The sequence below is a fragment of the Echinops telfairi genome, unplaced genomic scaffold (assembly GCF_000313985.2).
Source record: "Echinops telfairi isolate 266 unplaced genomic scaffold, ASM31398v2 ScPeMD7_7472;HRSCAF=8510, whole genome shotgun sequence".
In the NCBI taxonomy this organism is placed as follows: domain Eukaryota; kingdom Metazoa; phylum Chordata; class Mammalia; order Afrosoricida; family Tenrecidae; genus Echinops; species Echinops telfairi.
This window is the reverse complement of record NW_022111376.1, coordinates 2,500,130-2,523,249: the sequence shown is the minus strand read 5'-3', so window position 1 is coordinate 2,523,249 and position 23,120 is coordinate 2,500,130. Positions and strand designations below refer to the sequence as shown.

At 53.6% G+C, this 23,120-nt stretch overlaps 3 protein-coding genes across 3 annotated transcripts in view; 2 read left to right on the top strand and 1 right to left on the bottom strand.

Annotated features, from left to right (window-relative positions):
- The first annotated feature begins 2,120 nt into the window (after nucleotides 1–2,120).
- LOC101651646 (opsin 1, long wave sensitive) lies at nucleotides 2,121–10,804 on the top strand. The gene is made up of 6 exons (XM_004717562.2): nucleotides 2,121–2,232; nucleotides 4,281–4,577; nucleotides 7,973–8,141; nucleotides 8,718–8,883; nucleotides 9,692–9,931; nucleotides 10,694–10,804. The coding sequence occupies exons 1-6, from the start codon at nucleotides 2,121–2,123 to the stop codon at nucleotides 10,802–10,804; spliced, it is 1,095 nt and encodes a 364-aa protein (XP_004717619.1).
- A 188-nt stretch (nucleotides 10,805–10,992) lies between these two features.
- Nucleotides 10,993–19,587, bottom strand: TEX28 (testis expressed 28). Its single transcript, XM_045285481.1, has 4 exons — nucleotides 19,518–19,587; nucleotides 15,987–16,612; nucleotides 11,930–12,065; nucleotides 10,993–11,529 (listed from the first exon to the last, which is right to left on the bottom strand). Exons 1-4 carry the CDS (start codon nucleotides 19,545–19,547, stop codon nucleotides 11,173–11,175), a joined length of 1,149 nt encoding a protein of 382 aa, XP_045141416.1. The 5' UTR covers nucleotides 19,548–19,587; the 3' UTR covers nucleotides 10,993–11,172.
- Nucleotides 19,588–21,687: 2,100 nt separating this feature from the next.
- Nucleotides 21,688–23,120, top strand: part of TKTL1 (transketolase like 1) — a 17,109-nt gene continuing 15,676 nt past the window's right edge. The window contains exons 1-2 of the mRNA XM_004717595.2: nucleotides 21,688–21,806; nucleotides 22,101–22,218. Coding sequence (XP_004717652.1) covers nucleotides 21,688–21,806; nucleotides 22,101–22,218 — 237 coding nt within the window. The remainder of the gene's footprint in view (nucleotides 21,807–22,100; nucleotides 22,219–23,120) is intronic.

The window sequence follows — 23,120 nt, the reverse complement described above, 5'->3', positions numbered from 1 at the left end:
ATCAAGGGTTCATGAGGGAGGGGGCAGCGGAAAGGGAGGGGGGGAAATGAGGACCTGATGCCAAGGGCTTAAGTGAAGAGCAAATGTTTTGAGAATGATGAGGGCGAAGAATGTACAAATGTACTTGATACAATTGATCGATATATGGGTTGTGATAAGAATTGTATGAGCCACCAATAAAATGATTTTTTTTAAAGGCAAGATGTTTCATGGCACTTAATGTAATAGCCCATAAAACCCACAATGCGGCCGCCGGTGCCACCATCTCACTGCACCCACCCCACCCCCCACCCCCAGACCCTGGTCACCACGATTGCCTATTCTGGATATTTCCATTTCCTGGTGTCTGCCTTCCAAGGGGTGTCTCTCTGTGTCTGATCGCTGACCTCCCCATGTGCAGCAGTTCTGGGTCTGCTCTCTCCATTATGAGATGCCACTCGCAGGAGATCCACTATGCTCTGGTGTGACCTTGTTAACAGGCGGGGGAAAATCGAGTACCAAACAGTTACATTCACAGGAACAAGTGTTAGGACTTCTGTGCTGCTGTTGTGAAGACTCACCAACCAGTCCCAACCCCAGCATGCCCAGTCCCGCACCAGCCTCACAACGGTGCTGGTTGAACCCATGGTTTGCAGCCTCCATGTCCATCCATCTCCTGGAGGACCGGCCTCTTTTTTGCTGCCCCCTACTTGGCCAAGCATTCTATTCCTGTAGTGTTAGGGGGCCGGCAGCCCCCAGGGGCAAGTTTACCCTGTCTTCAAGAGTCACTAGAAGTCAGAATCCACTCAATGGCAGCGATTTGGAGCTTGACTTTTGAGAATGGCCTTCTGCAAGTCTCTCCTTGGAAGTCATAGGACCTTTGAATCATCGTCCAGGTGTGCCAACCGCCTGTCATTGAGTCCATTCTGACTCCCAGCTGCCCCATAGGCTGTCCATCTTTACAGGAGGAGAGCGGTTTGTCTTTCTTCCATGGGTTCAAACTACTGGCCTTGGGGCTGGCAGCCTACACACAACCCACTCTGCATATTGACATCGAGTCCATGCCGACTCCTAGTGACCCTCTAGGACCGAGGAGAACTGTCCCTGGGGGTTTTCGAGATGAACTTTTTATGGGAGTAGAAAGCCTTATCTCTCTCCTGTGGAGCGGCTGGTGGTTTCGAACTGCTGACTGAGCTGTTAGCAGCTCAATACATCACCCACTATGCCAACAGGGTTCCCTCACCTGTCAGTGAGCCCACAGCACGCTCGCTAGACAGCCGGCTTCTCTGTCCTATCACAGGGGGAGCCCCTGGCCATGCATCAGGGTCCTGAGGGCTGCTAGCTGGGAGAATGGTGACACCAAGACCACCGTCTTTGATTTGCTTTTTATTGAGCTTTAGGGCCAACCCAGAGATGTTCCTAAAGGCAGCTGGTGGCCACGAGAGGCAATGGGTGCCAGGTTGTGGACTCAGGCAGTTGTCAGGCCCCGGGCATTCCTGCCAAGAACAGCGCCAGCAGAAGCCAGACTGCCATGGAAGAAGAGGGCAGGCAGAGAGGCGGCATATCCAGAATATTCGGTATGGCTTGCTTTGTGAAGGGTAATTTTAGGGTTCTGGCCTGAGTCTCCTATAAAAAGGTCATGACCTCTGCTGGAGGGCGACTCCAGATACTGTGGCCACCCTGGGGGCTGGCACCCGAGCCTGGACAAGCAACCTGGTGACCACACCACCTGGACTCGCCACTGAGTCCCCTCCTGACCCATCCAGCAAAGCCTGGTTGAACTGAGGAGGGACCCTGACAGGCTGAGCCTGGGGAGACCTTCCCAAGGAGAACCAGATGGGAAAGGCCAAGTTGGGGTTGGCCTGAATATCCTACTCCTTGGCTCCACAGACCTAAGAGCACACAGGACACGGCGGGAAGCTAAGGAAGCCCAATCCCCCTGAGCTGCCCTTGTCCACTCGCTCGCCTTAGAAACCAGGAGGCCTAAGTCCAGGCCCAATTAAGAGATCAGAGGGTGAAGGGTTTGGGGAGCTTTTAAGGTGAGGAGGCCCTGGTTGATCCCGCAGGCTGGTATAAAGTACCATGACCCCCCCAGACAGAGCATCAGGGCTGTGGGCACCAGGGACAGGGCTGTCAGAGCCATGGCCCAGCGGTGGGGCGCGCACAGGCTCACAGGTGGGCAACTGCAGGACACCTATGAGGGCAGCACCCGCACTAGCATTTTCGTGTACACCAACAGCACCAGCACCAGAGGTGAGTCTGCAGCGATGGCCGACCCAGGGGCCTGAGGGCCTCGGGTTTCTCTCCATCCCACCCCTACCCCAGTTCCACGGATCAGATGAGGCAATTTCCAAATATCAAACCACATGGGCGTCCCCACCCCAGAACGCATACTGAGGGGAAGCTCCTGGAGGGAGGGCCCTAGGGGTTACCAGCCCTTCAGGGTGCAGACAAGGATACCCTGGCGGCCTCTCCTCAAGCCTAAGCCCCCTTGGAAACACCGCCAGGTCCTGCGCCACCCTCACAATCCTTATGTTGGAGCCTAGTGCTGTAGCCTGTGTCCGCGCATGTCATTGAGGGCCTTCCTCTTTCCGTCCTTCCTTGTTCACGCACCCAAGTGAATTGCACTCACCCCTTGTGTGGGCACCACCACGCCCTGGTTCCCATTTTCTTCATTGTCCTCCCCGCCCCTGGTCTCTATTGTAATCGGCCACCGAAGTGAGATTACACACCGATTTCACAAAGCATGAAATGTCGAGCCCCCGGTAGACCCCCCCTGGTGTTTGCCCTTCGTCTGTGGATGGGCACTTGAGTGGGTGTCACTGCTGTAAGCAGTGCTGCCGTGATCAGGGGCATGGAAAGTAGTTCCCTATATAGAGCTGACTGGAGCCCTTAGATTAGCAGCCAGTTTAGGGCATCTGAAAACATCCCACTAGCCAGGGGGATGTCAGCGGCTATGTGGGGACTGGCAACTGGCAGCGAGGGTTGTGGTGTGCTGACTGTAAATTGCTCCACCTTCCCTGGTGTGATTGGGAGTCAATGAGACCCCTTCAATGTCTGTGGTGACCTAGGGATGGCATCTGAGTCTTCACAGAAAGGCCACCAGGGGGAGGCATTGGAGAGCAGACTTGCTTTCTCACAGGTCTAGACTCAGGATCCAAGTGCAAACCAATGTTGCCTTGTCTGGAGCCCTGAGTGTTCTCTGCTTCCTTGGCAATCCCTACAGGGCCCGCGCATGTGCCTCGAAATCTAATCTGCTCTTTTTATAACTTAGAAGTGCTTAGCTTTTGACCCCTCCGTATTCAGCTGTAATCTGATTAAGGTGACAAAGAAAACCCGATGTCCCAACAGAATTACACCCACAGGTGTGGGCTAGGGGACACCATCTAATCCCAAACAGATGGGCAGTCTGGGGCAGACAGGAAATGACAAGTGTTGGCGAGGCTGTGGAGAAGTCAAACCCCGTGTGCACAGAGCTAGGATTGTAAAACAGCATAGTGGTTGTGGGAGCAAAAAGGTTGGCAGTTGCTTACAAAGCTAACCATAGAATGACCACATGGCCCAGCAATGCCACTCCTAAGACTATTTCCACCAGGGCCCTCAGTAGGAGACTTGATCAGGCCACGCGAGGGCATGTTGCTCAGTTCTCAGAGAACAGAAGTCCTGGCACATGCTGCAACCTGAATGAATCTTGCCAACATGTTGTATGGTGCCACTTCTAAGAAAGCCCGTGAACAGGCGAATGCATAGACAGAGTGATGCATATTGGGCTGCACTCCACAAGGTTAGCAGTTCAAAATCACCAGTTGTTCCATGGGAGAAAGACGGGGCTTTCTACTCCTGTAAAGTTATTCGCAGAAGCCCACAGGGGCAGTTCTACCCGGTCCTGTAGGGTTGCTATGAGTTGGCATCAACTTGATGGCAGTGGGTTGGGTTGGATTGGGTTGGGTTTGCAGCAGCTGAGGAGAGGGAGATGGGCAAATACCATTGAAGGGCCACAGAGTTTCTGTTTAGGGTAGTGACCAAGTTTGGTGGTGATTGCAAAATAAGAAATGGCAGTGGTGAAAAGTGTGCCTCCTCCACAAGGGAGTATACGATGGAGGTGCAGTGGCCTGTAGATGGGGCACTTGGCCAGCCCACGGAAGGGCAGCGTCCTTTGGGAGCAGAGATGCAGCCCCAGAGAGACGTGGCCTGCGGGTGGGAAAGTTTGCAGAGTGCCGGCTGGTGCGTCCGTTCACAGATGCTCCCCAGCCCCATCCTGATGGCCCTGCCCGCTCTCTCCTCTGCCCTCCTGGCTCTAGGCCCCTTTGAAGGTCCCAACTACCACATCGCCCCACCGTGGGTGTACCACCTCACCAGCACCTGGATGATCTTCGTGGTCTTTGCCTCTGTCTTCACCAACGGGCTCGTGTTGGTGGCCACCATGAGGTTCAAGAAGCTGCGCCACCCTCTGAACTGGATCCTGGTGAACCTGGCGGTGGCTGACCTGGCAGAGACCATCATCGCCAGCACCATCAGCGTGGTGAACCAGATCTATGGCTACTTCGTGTTTGGCCACCCTCTGTGTGTCCTGGAGGGCTATACCGTCTCCCTCTGTGGTAAGAGAGCACTGGGTGGTCTGGTCCAGCCTCGGAAGCCTGGGGTGTCCACGCTAAGAAACTGGGACTTTATCTGGTAGGAGACCCTGGAAGAAGCTAGAAGTGGAAGGCTAGGCTGAGCATCTTAGACCCCAAAAGGGAGAGGAAGGGAGGCAGAACCTCGGAGAAGCTTCTTGACAGTGAACGTTTAGATGTCCTGCCAGTCCCTGGGCTCTGTGGCCATTAGGAAGCAACCTGAGTGTACGTGCTTCATGTGGCTGCCTGGGTTGTCGGCCCCCAGCTCACTGTAGCCCACACTGACCTCCAATTCCAACTCTTTGCAGCAGGGGTGGCATGCTGTAGTTTCCCCTATAAAACCAGGACACCAGTGTCCATCTCAGGGGGCTGCTGGGCAAACTCAATGAACTCATTGAACCCTCCCACACCCTGCGAAGGAGGCGGGGCTCTAACTTGAATATTTCTGGCCTGCACTTGCTTGAAGTCCTGCACTCCCTGCAAAGTACAGAGTGGGAGCACCCAAGGAAGGCGGGGGCCAGAAAGTCCAGTCTCAAGGTGGTCTCAGCTGTCACATGTCCTTTCCTGAAAGTCCCCACGTCTCCTGCTCCTACCTGTCTCTGGGCCAGCATGTCCCTGGATGGCAGCAAATGCCTGGTGGGAACACCGAGCAGCACACTGAACCAACACGCTGCCGACTCCTGGCAGCCTCGCAGGACACAGTAGAACTGCCCCTGTGGGTTTCCGAGGCTGTAACTTTCTCCCATGAAGCAGGTGATGGCTTCGAACTGCTGACTTTGTGCTGTGCAGTGCAGCACCTAACCCATTATATCACCAGGACTCCTCACCAAGAGTACTCGTACAAAGTTTTTATCAGGAATTATTCAGAAAAATGAGCAAGATTTCTATTTCTATTTTGTCATATATCTTTTTCCCACAGTAAAAATATTGGTAATGCAGTTTTTTGCCAAAGTGTTCAATAATGGGGGGGGGGGCTGGGGGAGTCAGAATTGGTTTGATGGCAGTGATTGAGCTAATGGTAGCCTAGTGAATGACACATTGGGCTGCTGACCTCAAAGTCAGCAATTTGAAAGGGGCAGGCTCTTCAAGGGAGAAAGACAATACTTTCTGCTCCCATAAAGAGTTAACAGTGTGCAGGGCTGTCTAAATAAGATAGGCTGGATGAACAATCTGGAGGAGAAAACAATGGGACTGATGGTTCCAGGGGGACAAGGGAGAGAAGTTTGGGGGAAAGGAAGTGGTATTAACAAACCCAGGGACAAGGGAACAAAAAGTGATCCAAATAGGTGGCGAGGAGGGTATAGGAGGCCTGATAGGGCGTGATCGGGGGTAATGTAACTGAGAGGAATTATTGAAACCCAAATGAAGGTTGAGCATGATAGTGGGACAAGAGGAAAGTAAAAGGAAATAGAGGAAGGAGCTAGGAGGCAAAGGGCATTTATAGAGGTCTAAATAAAGGCATGTATATATGTAAATATATTTATATGAGGATGGGGAAATAGATCTATGTGCATACATTGATAGATTTAGTATTAAGGTAGCAGATGGACGTTGGGCCTCTACTCAAGTACTCCCTCAATGCCAGAACACTTTGTTCTTTTAAACTGGCATTCCATGATGCTCACCTTCCCGACATGATCACTGAAGACAAAGCGGGTGCATAAGCAAATGTGGTGAAGAAAGCTGATGGTGTCCAGCTATCAAAAGATATAGCTTCTGGGGTCTTAAAGGCTTGAAGGTAAACAAGCAGCTATCTAGCTCAGAAGTAACAAAGCCCACATAGAAGAAGCATACCAACCTGTGTGATCACAAGGTGCCGAAGTGATCAGTTATCAGGCATCAAAGAGTGAATATCACTGTGTGCTCACCTCCCATATATGATCGCTGAAGACAAAGCGGGTGCATAAGCAAATATGGTGAAGAAAGCTGATGGTGCCCGGCTATCAAAAGATATAGCATCTGGGGTCTTAAAGGTTTAAAGGTAAACAAGTGGCCATCTAGCTGAGAAGCAACAAAGCCCACATGGAAGAAGCACACCAGCCTGTGTGATCATGAGGTGTCGAAGAGATGAAGTATCAGACATCAAAGAACAAAAAAATCCTATCATTGTGAATGAGGGGGAATTCAGATTGAGGACCCAAGACCCATCCGTTGGCAACTGGACATCCCTTTACAGAAGGGTTGCGGAGTGGAGGTGAGCCAGTCAAGGTGCAGTGTAGCAATGGTGAAACATAAAACTTTCTTCTAGCTCCTAAATGCTTTCTCCTCCCCGACTATCATGATCCCAATTCTACCTTACAAATTTGACTAGACCAGAGGATGCACACTGGTATAGATAGGAACTGGGAACACAGGGAATCCAGAACAGAAGATCCCTTCAGGACCAGTGCCAAGAGTGGTGATACTGTGAGGCTGGAGGGAGGGTGGGGTGGAAAGGGGGAACCGATTACAAGGGTCTACATATAATCTCCTCCCTGGGGGATGGACAACAGAAAAGTGGGTGAAGGGAGACATCATACAGTGTAAGATATGACAACATAATAATTTTTAAATTATCAAGGGTTCGTGAGGGAGGGGGAAACGGGGAGGGAGGGGGAAAAATGAGGAGCTGATGCCAAGGGCTTAAGTGAAGAGTAAATGTTTTGAGAGTGATGATGGCAATGAATATACGAATGTGCTTTACACAATTGATGTATATCTGGATTGTGATGAGTCGTATGAACCACCAATAAAATGACTTAAAAAAAGTTACAGTGTGGGAAACCCACAGGGGAACTTCTTCTCAGTCACTAGGAATCAAATCCACCCGTGGCAGTGAGTTTGGTTCTGATTTAGGGGCAGTAGGTGTGCCGCCTACTGACATTTCAATTATCTTATCTGAGATGTCCATCAGTGGTGGGGTGCAGGTGCTGTGCTCTGTCGCATACTTTCACCAGGGAAGCAAATGTTTCACTTTGATTAGAGGCCAGTGTGAACCAAGATGTCCTTGGCTGGTGGCCAAAGGGTGAGAAGGTGCAGAGGCAGCAGGCTACCTGATGGTTTCTCCCCCTCCCTCCTGCTTTCCTCCTTCTCTCCATTCTTGTAGTTGGTGTGTGGCCGTTGGTCTCCTGTTCCAGAAAAACCTTCCTGGATGAAGGGGAAAGAGCGAGCAGGGGTCAGTGGGGGAGGAAAGGGGTGGGGTCCAGACACAGGAAAGAACTAGGTAAAAAGGTAGAGTCCCCACAGCCACTGAGTGCCCACGGGGCCATCAGTCAATCCCCAGCCCAACACAATCGCGAACATGTTCTCCCTGGTGAGTTTCTCAGGCCAGTAGCCCCAAAGAGATGGGATGACCTTGGAGGCTTGGGGTGACCTTTTAACCCAGTCTGCTCCCCCCACAGGGATCACAGGCCTCTGGTCACTGGCCATTATTTCTTGGGAGCGATGGCTGGTGGTCTGCAAACCCTTCGGCAATGTGAGATTTGACGCCAAGCTGGCCATCGTGGGGATCACATTCTCCTGGGTCTGGTCTGCCATCTGGACGGCCCCGCCCATCTTTGGTTGGAGCAGGTAAGGGTGCAGGTGCCCCAGTGGGGAGCTGAGGGCAAGGGGTCATTTGGGGAGTCACTCTGACTTTGGAGAGCATCGTGGCCTGTCTCTGAGCCTCTGCATGCTGTGAGGAGACGGGCCCAGCTCTGCCTGAGAGCCCACCAGGGTGTGGTGTCCAGGATGCTGACAAGAACAGAAGCCAGGAGGTTGCTGGAGAGACTTGAGACCCACTGTAGCCAATCATTATTGAGGTGTGCCAGGGACATCGGGAACGAGAGCACCCCTCAGACATGAAGTTACTGGTTAGATGTCATAGACTGAATGAGCCATTTCAGGTAGAACCTAATGTCCATGTCCCCTCTGGCCACCGAGAGGAGGGCTTCATGGCCACATGGAAGTGTCTCCAGTAGCCCCCAGGGACAGAGCTCTAGCAGGGAGCAGCCTCCAGAAGCAAGAGATCTTTGTGGAGAGGGGACATGGCTGTCCCCAATGTCCCTGGCGTTTGCAATCTAAAAGGGGATGAGACCTACAAAGGGGCACAGACTTAGCACATAGAGCCCCGTACTGTGGCTGCCTCAGTCAGGTCCCTGCCCGCAGGTACTGGCCCCACGGCCTGAAGACCTCGTGCGGTCCGGATGTGTTCAGCGGCAGCTCGTACCCCGGGGTGCGATCCTACATGATCGTCCTCATGATCACATGCTGCATCATCCCCCTCAGCATCATCGTGCTGTGCTACCTCCAAGTGTGGCTGGCCATCCGAGCAGTAAGTGCACCACCCCCAGTCCCGCAAGACTCTTGACGGTTCCCTGGAGATATGGCCATCTGCAGGGGCCCGGCTGGTTCCCTTGCCACCACCCTCAGTGGCAAAGCCCATTTCCCAGGGACTTCCAGGTGCTGACCAGATCAGGTAAATGACACCTAAAATTTAACGGACCCATGGCGCTGCTCACCCAGACTCACTCTTGCTCCCGCAGCCTGCCCCCAGAGAAAGGCCAGCAATGAGGCTGGGCCCTGGGGTGCTACCTACTCTGTACTGTCCCTTTATCACTCTCCTCCCCTTTGGGGTGGGAGCACACTTCCCATGCCGCTGCGGGCACCCAGTCAGATCAGCCTGTGCTCTCACACCCTTGTTCCCTGGAGCCCGACCCTGGCCCATCCCTGTACTCCCAAGCTCCCGTCCTCTGCCTTCCTGCTGGCTGGCCCCTCTGCCCAGCACCTCTTTCTCTCAGAGCACAGGAGTTGGGCAGGCATGGCTTGGCTCACTGTGCTTGTCGCTGCCTCCAGGGAAAGGAGTGGGTGTGACCTTGCCAGCAGCCAGCCCTCCTCTGAACAAACTCCTGGGGGCTGCTGGCCACTCTCCACTCAGGACTCCCCTGCTGTGGGCCCCTTCCTGCAATGCCAGCGAGCTTAGTGGAAGGCTACACTGGCCAACTTCAGCAATAAAACCTGGGATACACCCAAGAGGTGGCGGACGGGGAATAGGAGTGGCCCACAGGCTGTCTCTTCTCCCTGGCCACCTCTCCCTGCCTCACAGCTGCTTGTGGCTGGGCATGGCTACATTTCCCCTGCAGGTGGCAAAGCAGCAGAAAGAATCGGAGTCTACCCAGAAAGCTGAGAAGGAGGTGACACGCATGGTGATGGTGATGATCTTTGCCTACTGCCTCTGTTGGGGGCCCTACACCATCTTCGCGTGCTTCGCCGCTGCCCACCCTGGCTACTCATTCCACCCTCTGATGGCAGCCTTGCCAGCTTACTTTGCCAAAAGTGCCACTATCTATAACCCCGTCATCTATGTCTTTATGAACCGACAGGTAGGTACTGCCATGGACTGCCCCACTTGGATCATGTCTTTGACAAGGAAAGGGGGAGGCTGATCAGATCTTGCAGGACATGGGCTTGAAAGAGTTAAGCATGTGACTGGGCACATACGGGGTGCTTGGTCCTTGGCTTGATGGCCTGCTTTCCGTCTAGGAGAGGCTCTGCGGGCTGAAGAGATGACATAGGTGCTGACGCTAGTCCCCATCTTGCACCCTAGATGAATGAACTAGACTAGAAAAGCCAGAGGCTCTTTCCAATCTTCGGGGAATGGTCCCGCAGTGTGACACTGCCCACCCCCTACCCTCCCGGCAGGTGCCTGGTCATCTGGGAATGCCAGGAATCACCTATGCCCTGGTCCTGTCTCTACCTGGGCTTCTGACTGAGGGCACCGAAGGTCTGAGGTCACTAGGGGACACTTAACTAAGCCCACCACCAGCCTGAGCACCAAATGTGGCTGTGATTCACAGCAACTTTCCTAACAACAGAGCAACATGCTGCTGCCCTGTGCCGTCTGCAAGGCCATTCTTTGGGGGCTGAGCTACCGCCTTCAGGATTGGTGTGGTTCAAATCCAGAAGCCACCATGTGAAAGAAAGATGAGGCTGTCAGACAGACAGCCAATCTCAGACACCTTATCGAGCGTCACTGAGCTGGGTTGGGTTGTTTTCATCTCAGTTGTGGCTACTGTGTCTGTTCCATCTTGATGACCCTCCAGGCTGGCTCCCCGCCCCCTAACTACAGCTCTCTGTCCTCGCAGTTCCGGAACTGCATCTTGCAGCTTTTCGGCAAGAAGGTGGATGACAGCTCCGAACTCTCTAGCACTTCCAGAACAGAGGCCTCATCTGTCTCTTCTGTGTCGCCTGCCTAAGTCTCCCCAGGGGTTCGGTCTTCCCCCCCTCCCCTGAGAAATAAGCATAGTTTCTCTTGGCCTCCCCCACCTGTAAACAGGTCCTCCAAGTGACTGGGCAGTTTGGGGTGCCTGGCCAGTCACTGGTTTTGCAGGGGGGTGAAGCGTGGGCAGGAAAAGACTGAAACTCTGCACTTCATGGACTTTAATCATCCCCAGTCCTTTGAGGGGAGCCTGAATGTTGGGGAGCCGGCGCAATTGGGAGGCTCTCAGCGGGCCGGGGCTATGGACTCAGAAAGGGGCTGCAGCTGAACTCTTGGGGGCGTGGAGGTGGGGGAGACCCTCAACACCCAGCAAAAGACAAGTCCTGCCTGCGGTCTTTCCAGACTCTACGTTCCTTCTGCGAGAGGCTTGGGGTCCCTGGTATAGAGTCTCCACTTAGAGGCAACCCAAGCCTGCCAGTCAGCGGTAGGGATGGCATGCCGCTTCTGCCAAATCAGCACCCCGAGCCCTATGAGTACGAGGGAGACGCACATGCGCAGGCGCGTCTTGAAGAAGGGCCAGGGGAAAGCGCACATGGTGGAGATGCAGACCAAGAGGATGGTGGCCAGAGTGAGGAGCAGGCTGATGAACTTGAGCAGGAACTCCCTTGGCCGGCTCCAGAACTGCTTCGCTAGCTCCTTCTGGGCCACCTGCTGGAGGCTCTCCAGCTTAGTGACCCGGCTCTGGAACGTCTCCATGACCTCCTGCAGGTGACAGACCCACAAACATACTTACTTCCCCCGTCAGAATCATGCAAGCTCCTCCAACATGCCCTGCCAAGATTGAGGGACTAACTCTCGCACCCAGTATCTCCCAGCGCTGAGAGAGAGCCTGCTGTCAGCCAGGCAGTTAAGGGCGGAAGGCACAGTTTTCAAAGGACACTCCCCCGACCCATTGAACTGAGGCCACCTTGATTACAAGAACAGCCTTCCTGAATGACCGCAGATGCCCAAGCTAAGTGGCAGGGAGTAGTGTGTGGGCTTAAAGGTTGGGCCCCACAAGCTCAGAGTTCCCTGGTTTTGCTTCTTGGACTATCAGACTTCCCTGTCTCACCACAGACAGGCCCACATTCTCTCCCCCCCCCCCCCCCCCCGGGGTTCTCACCCAAATCTCCTTGGCTCTCTCATAGGACAGGTAGGCCATTTTCTCCTCGGTGGAGGCTAGAGTATGTTTGAGGTAGTAAACCTCATCCAGGTAGCCCTGCAGGTGGTTGTTCGCCTGTTCCGCCATCAGCTGTTGTCTTGGGAGATAAAGACAAAGGAACACCCCTTCAGCCCCTTGCCCCGAGTTTGTGCTGATGGTGACCTTTCTGTAGCCAGCAAAGCCCTACCTTCTTCCCCAGGGTTCCTAGGAGGCCCTCCCCCCCACCCCCCGCTGCATGCCATTTACTCATCCCCCCACCCAATATTCATATATATATATTTTATACACAGTTTTTGGTAACAGCTTACAAACAGCGTTCTCCACTAGAGATGGTCGAGAATCCCCTCTGAAAGACTGGTTCAATTCCACACACATCCCCAGCCGCCGTGTCAGTCTTATTCCATGAAAACCGCTTATCACAGGGAAAAGCCACAGAAAGCAGAGTAGGGGGGTGCCGGGTGCTGGGGGCAGCAGGGTGTGGGGTGGGGTGACTGATAATGGGTGTGGGGGTCTCCTTTTGGAAGTGATGGAAATATTCTGGAAGTAGATAGTGGGGATCGCTGTACAAAGCTGTGCCTATACTCAAAGCGCTGATTTGTATGCGTGAAAAGGGAGACATTTATGGTATGTGAATTTTCTCTCAATAAAGCTGCTATAAAAACGGACAGTGGCAATGGTTGTGCCATTAGTGACTTCCTTACACCCACTGAAATAGACATTTTAAATGGTACATTTTATGGAATGTAAATCATACACACACTCCGTGCTGTGAGCCCTGTTACACACCCATGCCTGCAGTGACAGGGACAGCTCAGGTGAGCACCACAAGCAGCTCTCAATTTGACAGAGGCCAGGCCCTTTATGAGTCAGGCTTTGCAGCAGATCTAGCTCCTTATCGAGTCTAGCCCTTGGGGACAAAATTAGGCCAGCTTCTTAGCCATAAGCAAATACCGTAAGGAACTGAGTCACTGGGCTTGAGGGTTTAGGTCCATAGCCTCAGGGGACATCGAGGTTGCTAGACATCACACAGTCCACAAAGTCAGGGTTTTACAGCCTACTTTGGTCCTAAAAGTTTTGGGGTGGCCATCTGAGATGCAACTAATGGCCTCTCCTCAGCCAGGGCAAAGAAGAAAAGACTCAAGGGAAGCAATGTGTCCAAAGGACTAATGCACCCCATAAATCACTGCACCCACTAGCCTGAGACCAGAGGAACTACCATAGATGGTGCCCAGCTACCACCACTCCGTCTGGCTCCCGACAGAAGGTCCTGAACAGAGTGGGAGAAAAAGTTGAACAATATTCAAAATTGTAAAAAAAAAAAAATAGGAAGAAAGGAAAGAAAAGATAAAAAGGACCAGACTGCCTGGTCAGAGAGACCCTGACAGAACCGAGGCTGTGGCCCTCCAACACCCATCAGGTCTACCTGGCCCTGACCTCTCTCCCCTAGACACTGTCATCAAATGGATTCCAACTAAGAGTGACCATGCAGGACAGAGCAGAACTGCTCCCTAGGGTTCCCAAGACTGCAAACCTTTTGGAAGTAGCCTGCCTCATTATTGACCTGTGGAGTGAAGGGTAGGCTTGAACTACCGACCACCACACCCCCAGGGCCCTTCAGCCAGAACAGACCTATGAAATGAATGGTAAAATTGGTGAGGATCATGCTCCCCAGAACAATCCACCATATCCCACAGCAGTTGCCCCCAGCAAGCTTCAGCAGAGACGCAGGGTGGGGCGGGAGGAGTGTGGCTACAGTGAGGGAGGCAGCAAGCAGGACCAGACTGACCTGCTTGGCAAACATTCCCTCGAGGCAGGGCAGCGGCGGCACAGCACGAGGGGGAAAAGGAGATCTGGGTCTGAGTAAGCTGGAAAAGGAACGCAGGCCTGAGACGGAAATACCTCAAAATTCAAACACCTGGCGTCCCCAGGCAGCTGGGAGGGGTTGGCAGCAACCTCCACGAAGAGCCCAGGTGGCCTCAGGCCCCGGCTGCTGAGAAGAGGAGGGGAGAGGAATCCACCAGAGTGCTGACCTCTGGCTCCCGGGAGCGAGGTCAAAGCAGGCGTGGTGATGGCTGTGGACTCCTGGTCCAGACCACAAGCCACACACCTAGAGGTGTTGCACGGAGAGGGGCAGGCTTGATTGGGTGGTTCTTGGAGGCCGTGCAGGACCCTCACAGGGTAATGAAGGAGTTGAGAGGTCCCTTGGGAAACAGCATTCTCAGGACAGCCCTGTATCTCTGGGAAGAGGGTCAGCCGACATCCGGCTGAGGCTACTACCCACTGAGAGGGAGTTGGCTGGACTTCTCGTTCCTCTCTTCTTAGTCACATGGAGGAAGGAGACACAAGAATACTCCAGGTGTCACGGGGGCAAGTATTTTCCGACTCCAGTCCTCATGAATCACAGCAATGAGAACATTCCTGGTTGTGGACTGCTAAGAAAGGACACAGTAGTATGGGCTTTGGAAGACATCAACGGACACGGGACAGCTGGCCCTTGACCACCACAGGTCTGGCTTGGTTAAAACCTTGCTGAAACAGGTGAACTACTTGGTGTGTGCAGATTGCGTTGGGAAGGACCGGCGTCGTGGCTGCAGCTTCTCCTGCAGGCGGGCATGCTTGGCTTTTTCCCAGTGGTGTCCGCCGACCGTTGACATAGCCAGTAAGACCTCGGCCAACAGTCTCTGGGTCTGGAGGAGTCAAAAGTGAGACGTGGATCTCCCACTGCGTGGGACATCAGCACCCCAACTCTCGTTGCTCAAGACTCGACTGTCTTTTCTATTTCAGTCCCAATTTTAAAAACTTTTATTAGAGCTCACATCAGCCAGCTGAATTCATTTCAGCCCCTTACCACCAAAGCTGAGGGTAGGGGGTGCTTCAGTTTCTCCACCTTCCCCTGGTCCGTGCTGATCCAGGTGTGGAGGCACCTGCTGCAGCGAACCTGGAACTTCATGTTATCCGTGTTCTGCTTGAGCTTGACAAACACAGCAAGCTGCCAGAAGCAAAGAGCTCGGCTCTATTTCCTTACAAAGACTCTCACTGTTCTTGTGGTGGGGGCTGGCTCTTCTCCCCATCTCTTCCTCCATCAAAACCCCTCTGTGCCCAGCCTGCAGAGACACTGGGGAAAGCATGTCTCCAGTACACACTTGCCCAGCGGACAGGGTTTCTCCCAGAGCACATGCTGCCACGAGCCTCCGGAGAAGGGCCTTTGGGACAAGTGAGTTAGCACTTCTGGTTTGTAGTGTGGAGGAGGAGTCTGAGACAGAAAAACTGATGTGAGTGTGACCAGGTTGTGCATGGACAAGGGGCTCAAGCAGGGGAGGCAAGGTGCCAAATGAGGGGGGATGAGGGGGCGGAAAGGGGAGCAGCCCACAGGCAGGTTGGAAGAAGACGGAACAGTGACCGCATCAAGTGCTATTGGACAAGCAGATAAGAAAAAGGCAGAGTGTTAAAGGGAGAACAAAAAAGGTGCTGCCATGTCCAGGTACCTCTCACCCAGCAGAACTCATCTGCTTCCTCGGGGCCAGTGTCGGAGCGGCCCAGACCAACTGACAGCGCGTGGCCTGCTGATGAGCTGCCACTGCGCTGTGGCTCGGAGGTGCTGCCGAGAGCTCCTTGCGTCGGTGCACACGGGGCAGAAACAGGCAGCCCCACCAAAGGAGGGCACCCAGAGAAGGACCCCAGGGATACACAGAGGCTTTCTGAAACCGTCCGGGAGCCCTTTCCCTGTTGGCGGGCCTAGACTGACGACACCGAAAGCCAACTGGAGTCCCTGCACAAGGGAGACAGACAGACAGAGAGAGACAGAGACAGAGAGGATCATGCCCAGTCTGTGCTTTGAGCCAGGTGACGGGAGCCAGAGGCAGAACTCAGCTGCTGCCCTCCTCCTCCAGCCCCGCACCACCACTGCCTCCTGCCATGATGAAGTCAGAGAGGACCTCCTCCACATCCCAGCCAACCTGCCCTGGGCTGGTGAGCGGTGTAAGGCCGACGCCCTGGCCTGTGCCCCCTGCCACCTCACCTGTAGTTGGTCTCCTGCAGGGTCTTCAGTGCCAGCTGCAGGTTGGCCTGGCGCTGCTCCTTGAGGCACTCACAGGACACCTGGAGGCCGAGGTGCTCCTTCTTGATCTCTGCCAGCTCCTCCTTCATCTTCTGCACAACCTGCTCAGACTTCTGCAGGGTGCCCTGCTTGCTGGGCTGGGTGACCTTGGGCCGTCTGGTGGCCAGGCGCTCTTTCCTGGTTGGGTTGTGGGCCTTGTTGTGGGGCGGCGGCATCTGGCACTGGGCCTGGCTGCAGGGGGCCTTCAGCTGGGAGCTCTTGGGCTGACTGCCCTCCTCCAGCTCCTGCAGCTGTTGGTGGTATCGGCGGAGCCTTCGTTCTATCTGGGCGATGGTGGCACAGGTGCGCTGGTTCACTTTCTCAAAGACCTGCCGGACTTGCTGCGCCTGGTGCCGGTCAGCTTTGGCCACCAGTTTGAGGTAATCCATGGTGTTGGCGTCCCGCTTGCCCTTCTCCACTCGCAGCTGCTCTAAGAGGTGGAAGATGCGGTGGCGGATGGTCTCCTTCCGGTTGTCTTCGTGGGGTGACAGGGCCCTGGTGGAGGGGACGCTGTGGGAGAGTGCTGTAAGTGGGTGTGAACATTCTGCCTGCAGTGGGAACAAACCATCAGCAAATGGATTAGGTTTGGACACAGGCACATGGGACATGCATCTGCTCACAGAAGCAAGATCCAAGCAGTCCCCCTCCACGCAGCACTCGCCCCAGACACTACAACACCCTGTACCCGACTCTGGCTCCCGAAGAACCTCGAGAGCCCTCCATCTCCAGCAGATCAGCCCCTTGGAGCTTGAATCTCTCTGATTTTCTCAATTAAGATTTACCGATTGTGGGTCTCATTTTATAAAGAGCTGCTGTTGCAAAGCACAGAACAAACACATTGGCCCTAGCCAATGGGGTTAGAATGTAAATCTCCCTGCCCACCCCACTGATCTCCCCAAGAACAGCAATACCAAGGGGCTGCAAAAAGTTTGAGGAACTGTTCCCTTCCCAGGGTGGACAGGGAGATTTCCATTCTGACCAGCTCATTCATGAGCCTACTGTGGGACTACCATGGGTACACACAGACATGGGCTCTGCTCTCATAGAGCGGGGGGACAGGGGCTACATGCTACTCTAAGCCAGCTCAAATCCTGGTGGCCTTGAGCCACCTGAGTTTTCCTGTCACCAGCACAGGAGAGTGAGGAGCTAGGAGCCCTAGGGGCCAGATCAGGTACTGCCACCTTCTTCTTCCTCTTTGAAACTGCAATGAGCACCACCTCCTCCGTGCGTGCTGCTTCTTCTACTTTCTCTTTCCTTCCTTCGTTTTCTAAATTCCTACTGGGATGTAGGTGGAACTTACAAGGCCAATTGTATTTCGTTAAATTCCCAAAGTGGCTATGGGACACACAGAGACTGGGGGACCTGACCCAAACGCCTGTGATAGGAGTGTCCACCTTAGCGCACATGTGGATGTCTGATGCATCTTTATATATACGCGTCAGGTATCACAACTTTTAAACATGTTAAGATCCTGTTTGCCAATCCATACACGTTTTGCTTTGCAGCATTGATTGCAAGGGTCTGTGTCTTCCATGACAGGCCAGTTATAGCTAAAGGGGAACACCACAAGGAGACAGGTTAGCACAGCCCAGACAGAAAAAGTGTTGGCAGGGATGTGGACTAACAGTGGAGCAGGTGCCTGGTCATAAGACTGACTTGTAGTCGGGGCTGTACACGTTAAGCTCTCTCCCTGCAGTTCTAATTTTACTGGGGATGGGCCATTGATGTCAGGCTAACAAGCTGGGCTTCCTGTAAGCTATGTCCTGAGGCCAGAAGGCAAGTTGACCGAGGCAGCAAACGCAGCAGAGAAGGGGGAGCGATGTCAGGGCTCATGAAGCTCACTCATATGCCTTCTTCCAGAGCTGACCCCCAGACAGGGCCGGCACCCTGAAGTAGACGGCTAGTCTCCTGAGCTCTGAGCAAGCCATCATGTGTGTTAACGCTGCCTATGTGGGCTCTTTCTGTTACTAAGGTTCTCAACCACCAATAGCCAGAAACAGCGACAGAACATATCCTTATGCACCACATGCTCCCCAAAGAACCTCCACACCCACTGCCATTGAGTAGATGTGGACTCCTAGCAACCCTGTAGGACAGGGGAGCACTGTCCCCGGGGCTTCCCCAGACTGTCACTCCTGACAGGAGTAGAGCGCCTCTTCTTTCTCCCCTGGAGCGGCTGGTGATACACCAGTCAGCAGCCCAACGTTATGGAATCTAACTACAGGCTCAAAACACATGCCTGATACTGTTTAGGGATGCACTCACAGGCAGTACCACTATAAAGAAAAGCAGGGCAGGAATGATGTGTCAACAAAACAGTTAAATGACAATAACTTTTAAAAAGAAAAGCAAGGGACATTAGTAGCATAACCATTAGGTCAGCAGCTCCCACTCGGGTGAAAACAGGAGGCACTGATGGGGCGAGGCCATGGCGATGCCAGACAAGTCTTTCTGTCCCTAAGTTAGATGGCACAATATTTGAGGTATGAGGGGGGCTTCAAAATGCTTGTGGGGAAATTCCATTAACCTCTAATTCCATTTTTTCAGCAATTTTCTGAAGTCCTCTGATATGATATGGCCCTCCTCTTAGCTATGGCTGGAGAGATTATTCCAGAACTCAAACTCACTACCAACAAGTCACTTCTGACTCACGGTAATCCTTATGGGCAGAAGAGAACTCCCCCTGCCTGTGGGTTTCCAAGGTTATCAATCTTTAGGTGGGCTGTCTTAAACAGATCTGTCTTGGAAGAATTACAGCCAGAATGCTCCTTAGGAGCGAGGATAGTGAGACTTGGTCTCACATACTTTGGACGTGTTATCAGGAGAGACCAATCTCTGGAAAAGGACATCACGCTTGAGAAAGCAGGTGGTGACAGCAAAAATGGAAGATCTTTGACAAGATGGCCGAACACAGAGGCGACAACAATGGAGTTAAGCATAACATCAGTTGTCGGGGTGGCAACGGACCGGGTGGTGGTCATTCCCTTGTGTGCAGGGTCACTACTGAGTCAGAACCAACCCAACAGTCCCTAACAAGAAGAACCAATCTGTACGGGAGCAGCAAGACTGGTCTTTCTCCCGTGGAGCGGCTGGTGGTTAGCAGCCCAACCGGGAACCCGCTATGCTACCAGGTTCCTCCGCGAGAGATTTAACTGCAAAATCGAACCAAAGAAAGTGCCTGGAGCGCAGCCTAGCCACCCAGAGAAAGAGAGAATTGGAAGGTTTGAAAACTTAGAAGAGATGCAAGATGGAGTAAGTTGGTCACACAAAAATCTGCCATCCCAGGGTGAGAACGCAGAGAGACTGGGTCAGGACCGATATATCGCAGAGGCTACGAACTTTCCAGAATTGATGAAAGACACATATCCCTAAAATCAAGCAGCTCCAGAAAGCCCAGAGGGAAAATAGAAGTCAGTCAGCCGGCATCGAGACCCATCCCAGTGCAGTTGGAACCTGTTTGTTGTTGCTCACGCCATTCGCCATTGAGTCGGCTCTGCCTTCCGGTGGCTCCGGGTGTGTAGAGTGAAACTGCGCCACAGGATGTTCAAGGCTGGGACCTTTTGGAAGCAAGTCACCCGATTTGTCTCGCGATAAGTCTCTAGGTGGGTTCCAAGTGTCCACCTCTTGATCACTAGCGGAGCCCTTTACCGTTTGTACCTCCCAGTGACGCCCAGGTGCCAAACACCAGAGACAAAGACAAGATCTGAAAAGCCAATGGAGAAGGGGAAACCAATTACCTGTAAAACCATGACTTTTTAAATGCACTGACTTCTCAACAGCATCGGTGAACTCCAGAAGACAGATGGGTATCTTCAATATGCTGGGAGGGAGAAAAAAAACGAAAACACACGCAGGTCACGTACAAAGAATCAGATAACAGAATGTCTTCAGGTGGTGGTGGTGGCTTGTTTTAAAAAAAAAATCAACAACAGCATTGGAATTAGAAGATAGTTACGTTGGGCCTTCAAATTCCCTAGGCGAAAATAATTTTCCAAGCTACACTTCTACGCCTAGACTGTCCATTGTAAGCTTAGAGCAAAGACATTTTCCAACATTCAACTAGTTAACCTCTTACGCACCGTTCCCTGGAAGCTCCTTGAGAAAGCGCGCCTCCAGCACAAGGAAGTAATTCCAGAGAGAATGATGGGATCTCGGGACAGCGGGCTCAAGTCAAAACCAGACAAACACCAAGTACTCCCAGAAGGTGGACAGGCAGGGCAGCTCAGGCTCAAAGTAAGCCCAAAGGCTTGGAGGGAGGGTGGTATCTCCGAGGGCACTGAATAGAATACCTGGCATTGGGAATGTATGGATAGGAGGCTCAGACAAGTGGGATTTTGGGGGGAGGGGGGGTGTCTTGTTTTGTCCTTGTTTAAAATAAATTTTGTTGCAGAAAGATTTAAAACCTGCCATGGAGTCATACCTGACTGATAGTAACCCTACCTAAGGTCTCTGAGACTGCCAGTCTCTACAGGAAGAGACCGCCTCATCCTTTTTTCCCACAGAGCAGCTGGTGGCTTTGAACTGCCAACCTAATAGCTGCCCAACCCCAATACAATTTCTATTTTAACCAGTTGTAAGTGACATTAATTATATTCACATTGTGCAACCATTACTATCTAGTTCCAAAATGTTTCATCATCCAAACACAGAAACTCTGTACCCCTTAAGCCAGAATGTGCCTCTGCCCCTTGGTTCAGCTGTTTCAGATCATTGGATGATTCTATATGTGCCCCATGTGGCTGATTTCTTTCCTTCGGTGCCAGGAGAAACACAGAAACCAGCTCACAGAAAGGCTGGTGCCTGGGCCCTCTAGAGATAAACCTATTCTAAAACCACTATAGTTAGCAGTGACTTTAGGTGTGATTCAATACACATAACACCAATTCATTCTTCCATCCACTTTAGAAGGTGCAGTACAATGGCTTTTGGGTGGTCATCAGTTCGATCCAGCTGTGCACTCTGGGTTGCCCTCCCGCCCCCCCTGACTGCGGATTCGGGCTAAGAGAAAGGCGACTTGCGACCCTGGGGGTGGGGGTGGGGTGCCGTTTTTGTTTGTTTTTTTAAAAAACATCTCACATCAGTAGCATGCAATGTTAAAATATAGCTATATGCTTATAGGTCGTGGTTCCAACCCCTAAAGATAAGGCGACAGAACGATGCTAATCAGAAAAGGCACTAATAAGCAACATTTTTAAGAGGAATCCAACTCACTCCAGCACTGGTGGGGGGCAGGGGGAAAGAAGCATACAGGAAGTCGAGGGGGCTCCCGTGTTCGCATAGACCCCCACCCCCCACCCCGAGCGGCCTCGTCTGGACACTTCAGACCATTGGCATCTCTCTGCCAACAATCACGAAGGTGCAACTCCTAGGACACAAGTCACCATTTTCCGAGGACCTGGGGCCCCTCCCAGCCGCTCCCGCCATCGGTCGGGCCACGCCCCGCTCCAGAACCTTCCTTGAGAGGAAAGCGCAAGCAAGCGGGGGCGCGCACGTCGAGCGGAGATTCATCCGGGCAACCTCGGGGCGCACGGCGCACGTGGACTGCGCCTGCGCCAGGGGCTCATATGTGCAGCTACATCCGGCTAGACGGCATTTTCCGTGAGGCAGCCTGACGAGCGGCAGCATGGCTGAGGGCAGCTCCTCGAGGGCCGAGACCCCGGTCCCTGACGCTGAGACGCTGCAGGTCCTGCGCGATATGGCCAACCGCCTGCGCATCCGTGCCATCCGCGCTACCTGCGCCGGGTGAGTGGGCGCGTGGGGGCTCGGTGGGGAGGCCGGCCGGCCGGCCGGCCGGCCGGCGGGAACTCTGAGGTGGGGACCGGGAGGCCCGGCTCGGGCCTGCCCGTGCGCCTCGCCCTCTGCCTTTGGGGGCTGGGGGGACGGGGTGCAGGCAGCTGGTCCGCACGTCCAGGACTCAGACACGGCTCTTATCGTGGCCAGAGGGGGGTGTCGCAGTCCCCACTCCCTCATCCGCACGGGAGCTTGGGGTGGGGGGCGGGGCGGGAGAGCGTTGACGGCCCAACCGTCGGCCCGCAGCCACCCCACTTCGAGCAGCAGCGCAGCCGAGATCACGTCGGTGCTGTTATACCACACCATGCGCTACCTGCAGGACGAGCCTGAGAACCCGGACAACGACCGCCTCATCCTCTCCAAGGTCCGGACTGGCCCTTAGGACGGCGGGGAGGGGGTGGCGGCGGTGGGGGAGGGGTGGGGGGAGGGGCAGAAAGCGGGCTTTCACGGGAAAGCAGGCCCGGATCTCAAAGTGGTGGGGAGGGGGGCGGGGCGGGTTCTGAGCTGCGGGCTCTCATTTTGCCTTGCGCAAAAACGTAAAAAGTGTGCGTGTGTACGTGCCTTGTGAAAGAGGAACCCTGGTGGGACCCGTAGTTGTCCACTTTGTCGGCAGTTTGAAACCGCCATCTTGTTAGAAGTCTCAGAAAGGGGTAGGAGTCAGCATCGACTCCATTTTGATGGGGCTCGTACAACTCATCCCAATCCATACATCCATCCATTTTGCAATTGGGCGTATTGTGTGCATAGCCGGGCGGATTCTCAGCTGCGGCCTCTCATTTTGCCTTGCGCAAAAACGTAAAAAGTGTGCGTGTGTACGTGCCTTGTGAAAGAGGAACCTTGGTGGGACCCGTAGTTGCCCACTTTGTCGGCAGTTCGAAACCGCCATCTTGTCTGAGGAGAAGTCTCAGAAAGGGGCAGGAGTCAGCATCGACTCCATTTTGTTGGGGCTCGTACAACTCATCCCAATCCATACATCCATCCATTTTGCAATTGGGCGTATTGTGTGCATAGCGAGGCGGGTTCTCAGCTGCGGGCTCTCATTTTGCCTTGCGCAAAAACGTAAAAAGTGTGCGTGTGTACGTGCCTTGTGAAAGAGGAACCCTGGTGGGACCCGTTGTCCACTTTGTCGGCAGTTCGAAACCGCCATCTTGTCTGAGAAGTCTCAGAAAGCGGTAGGAGTCAGCATCGACTCCATTTTGAAGGGGCTCGTACAACTCGTCCCAATCCATACATCCATCCATTTTGCAATTGGGCGTATTGTGTGCA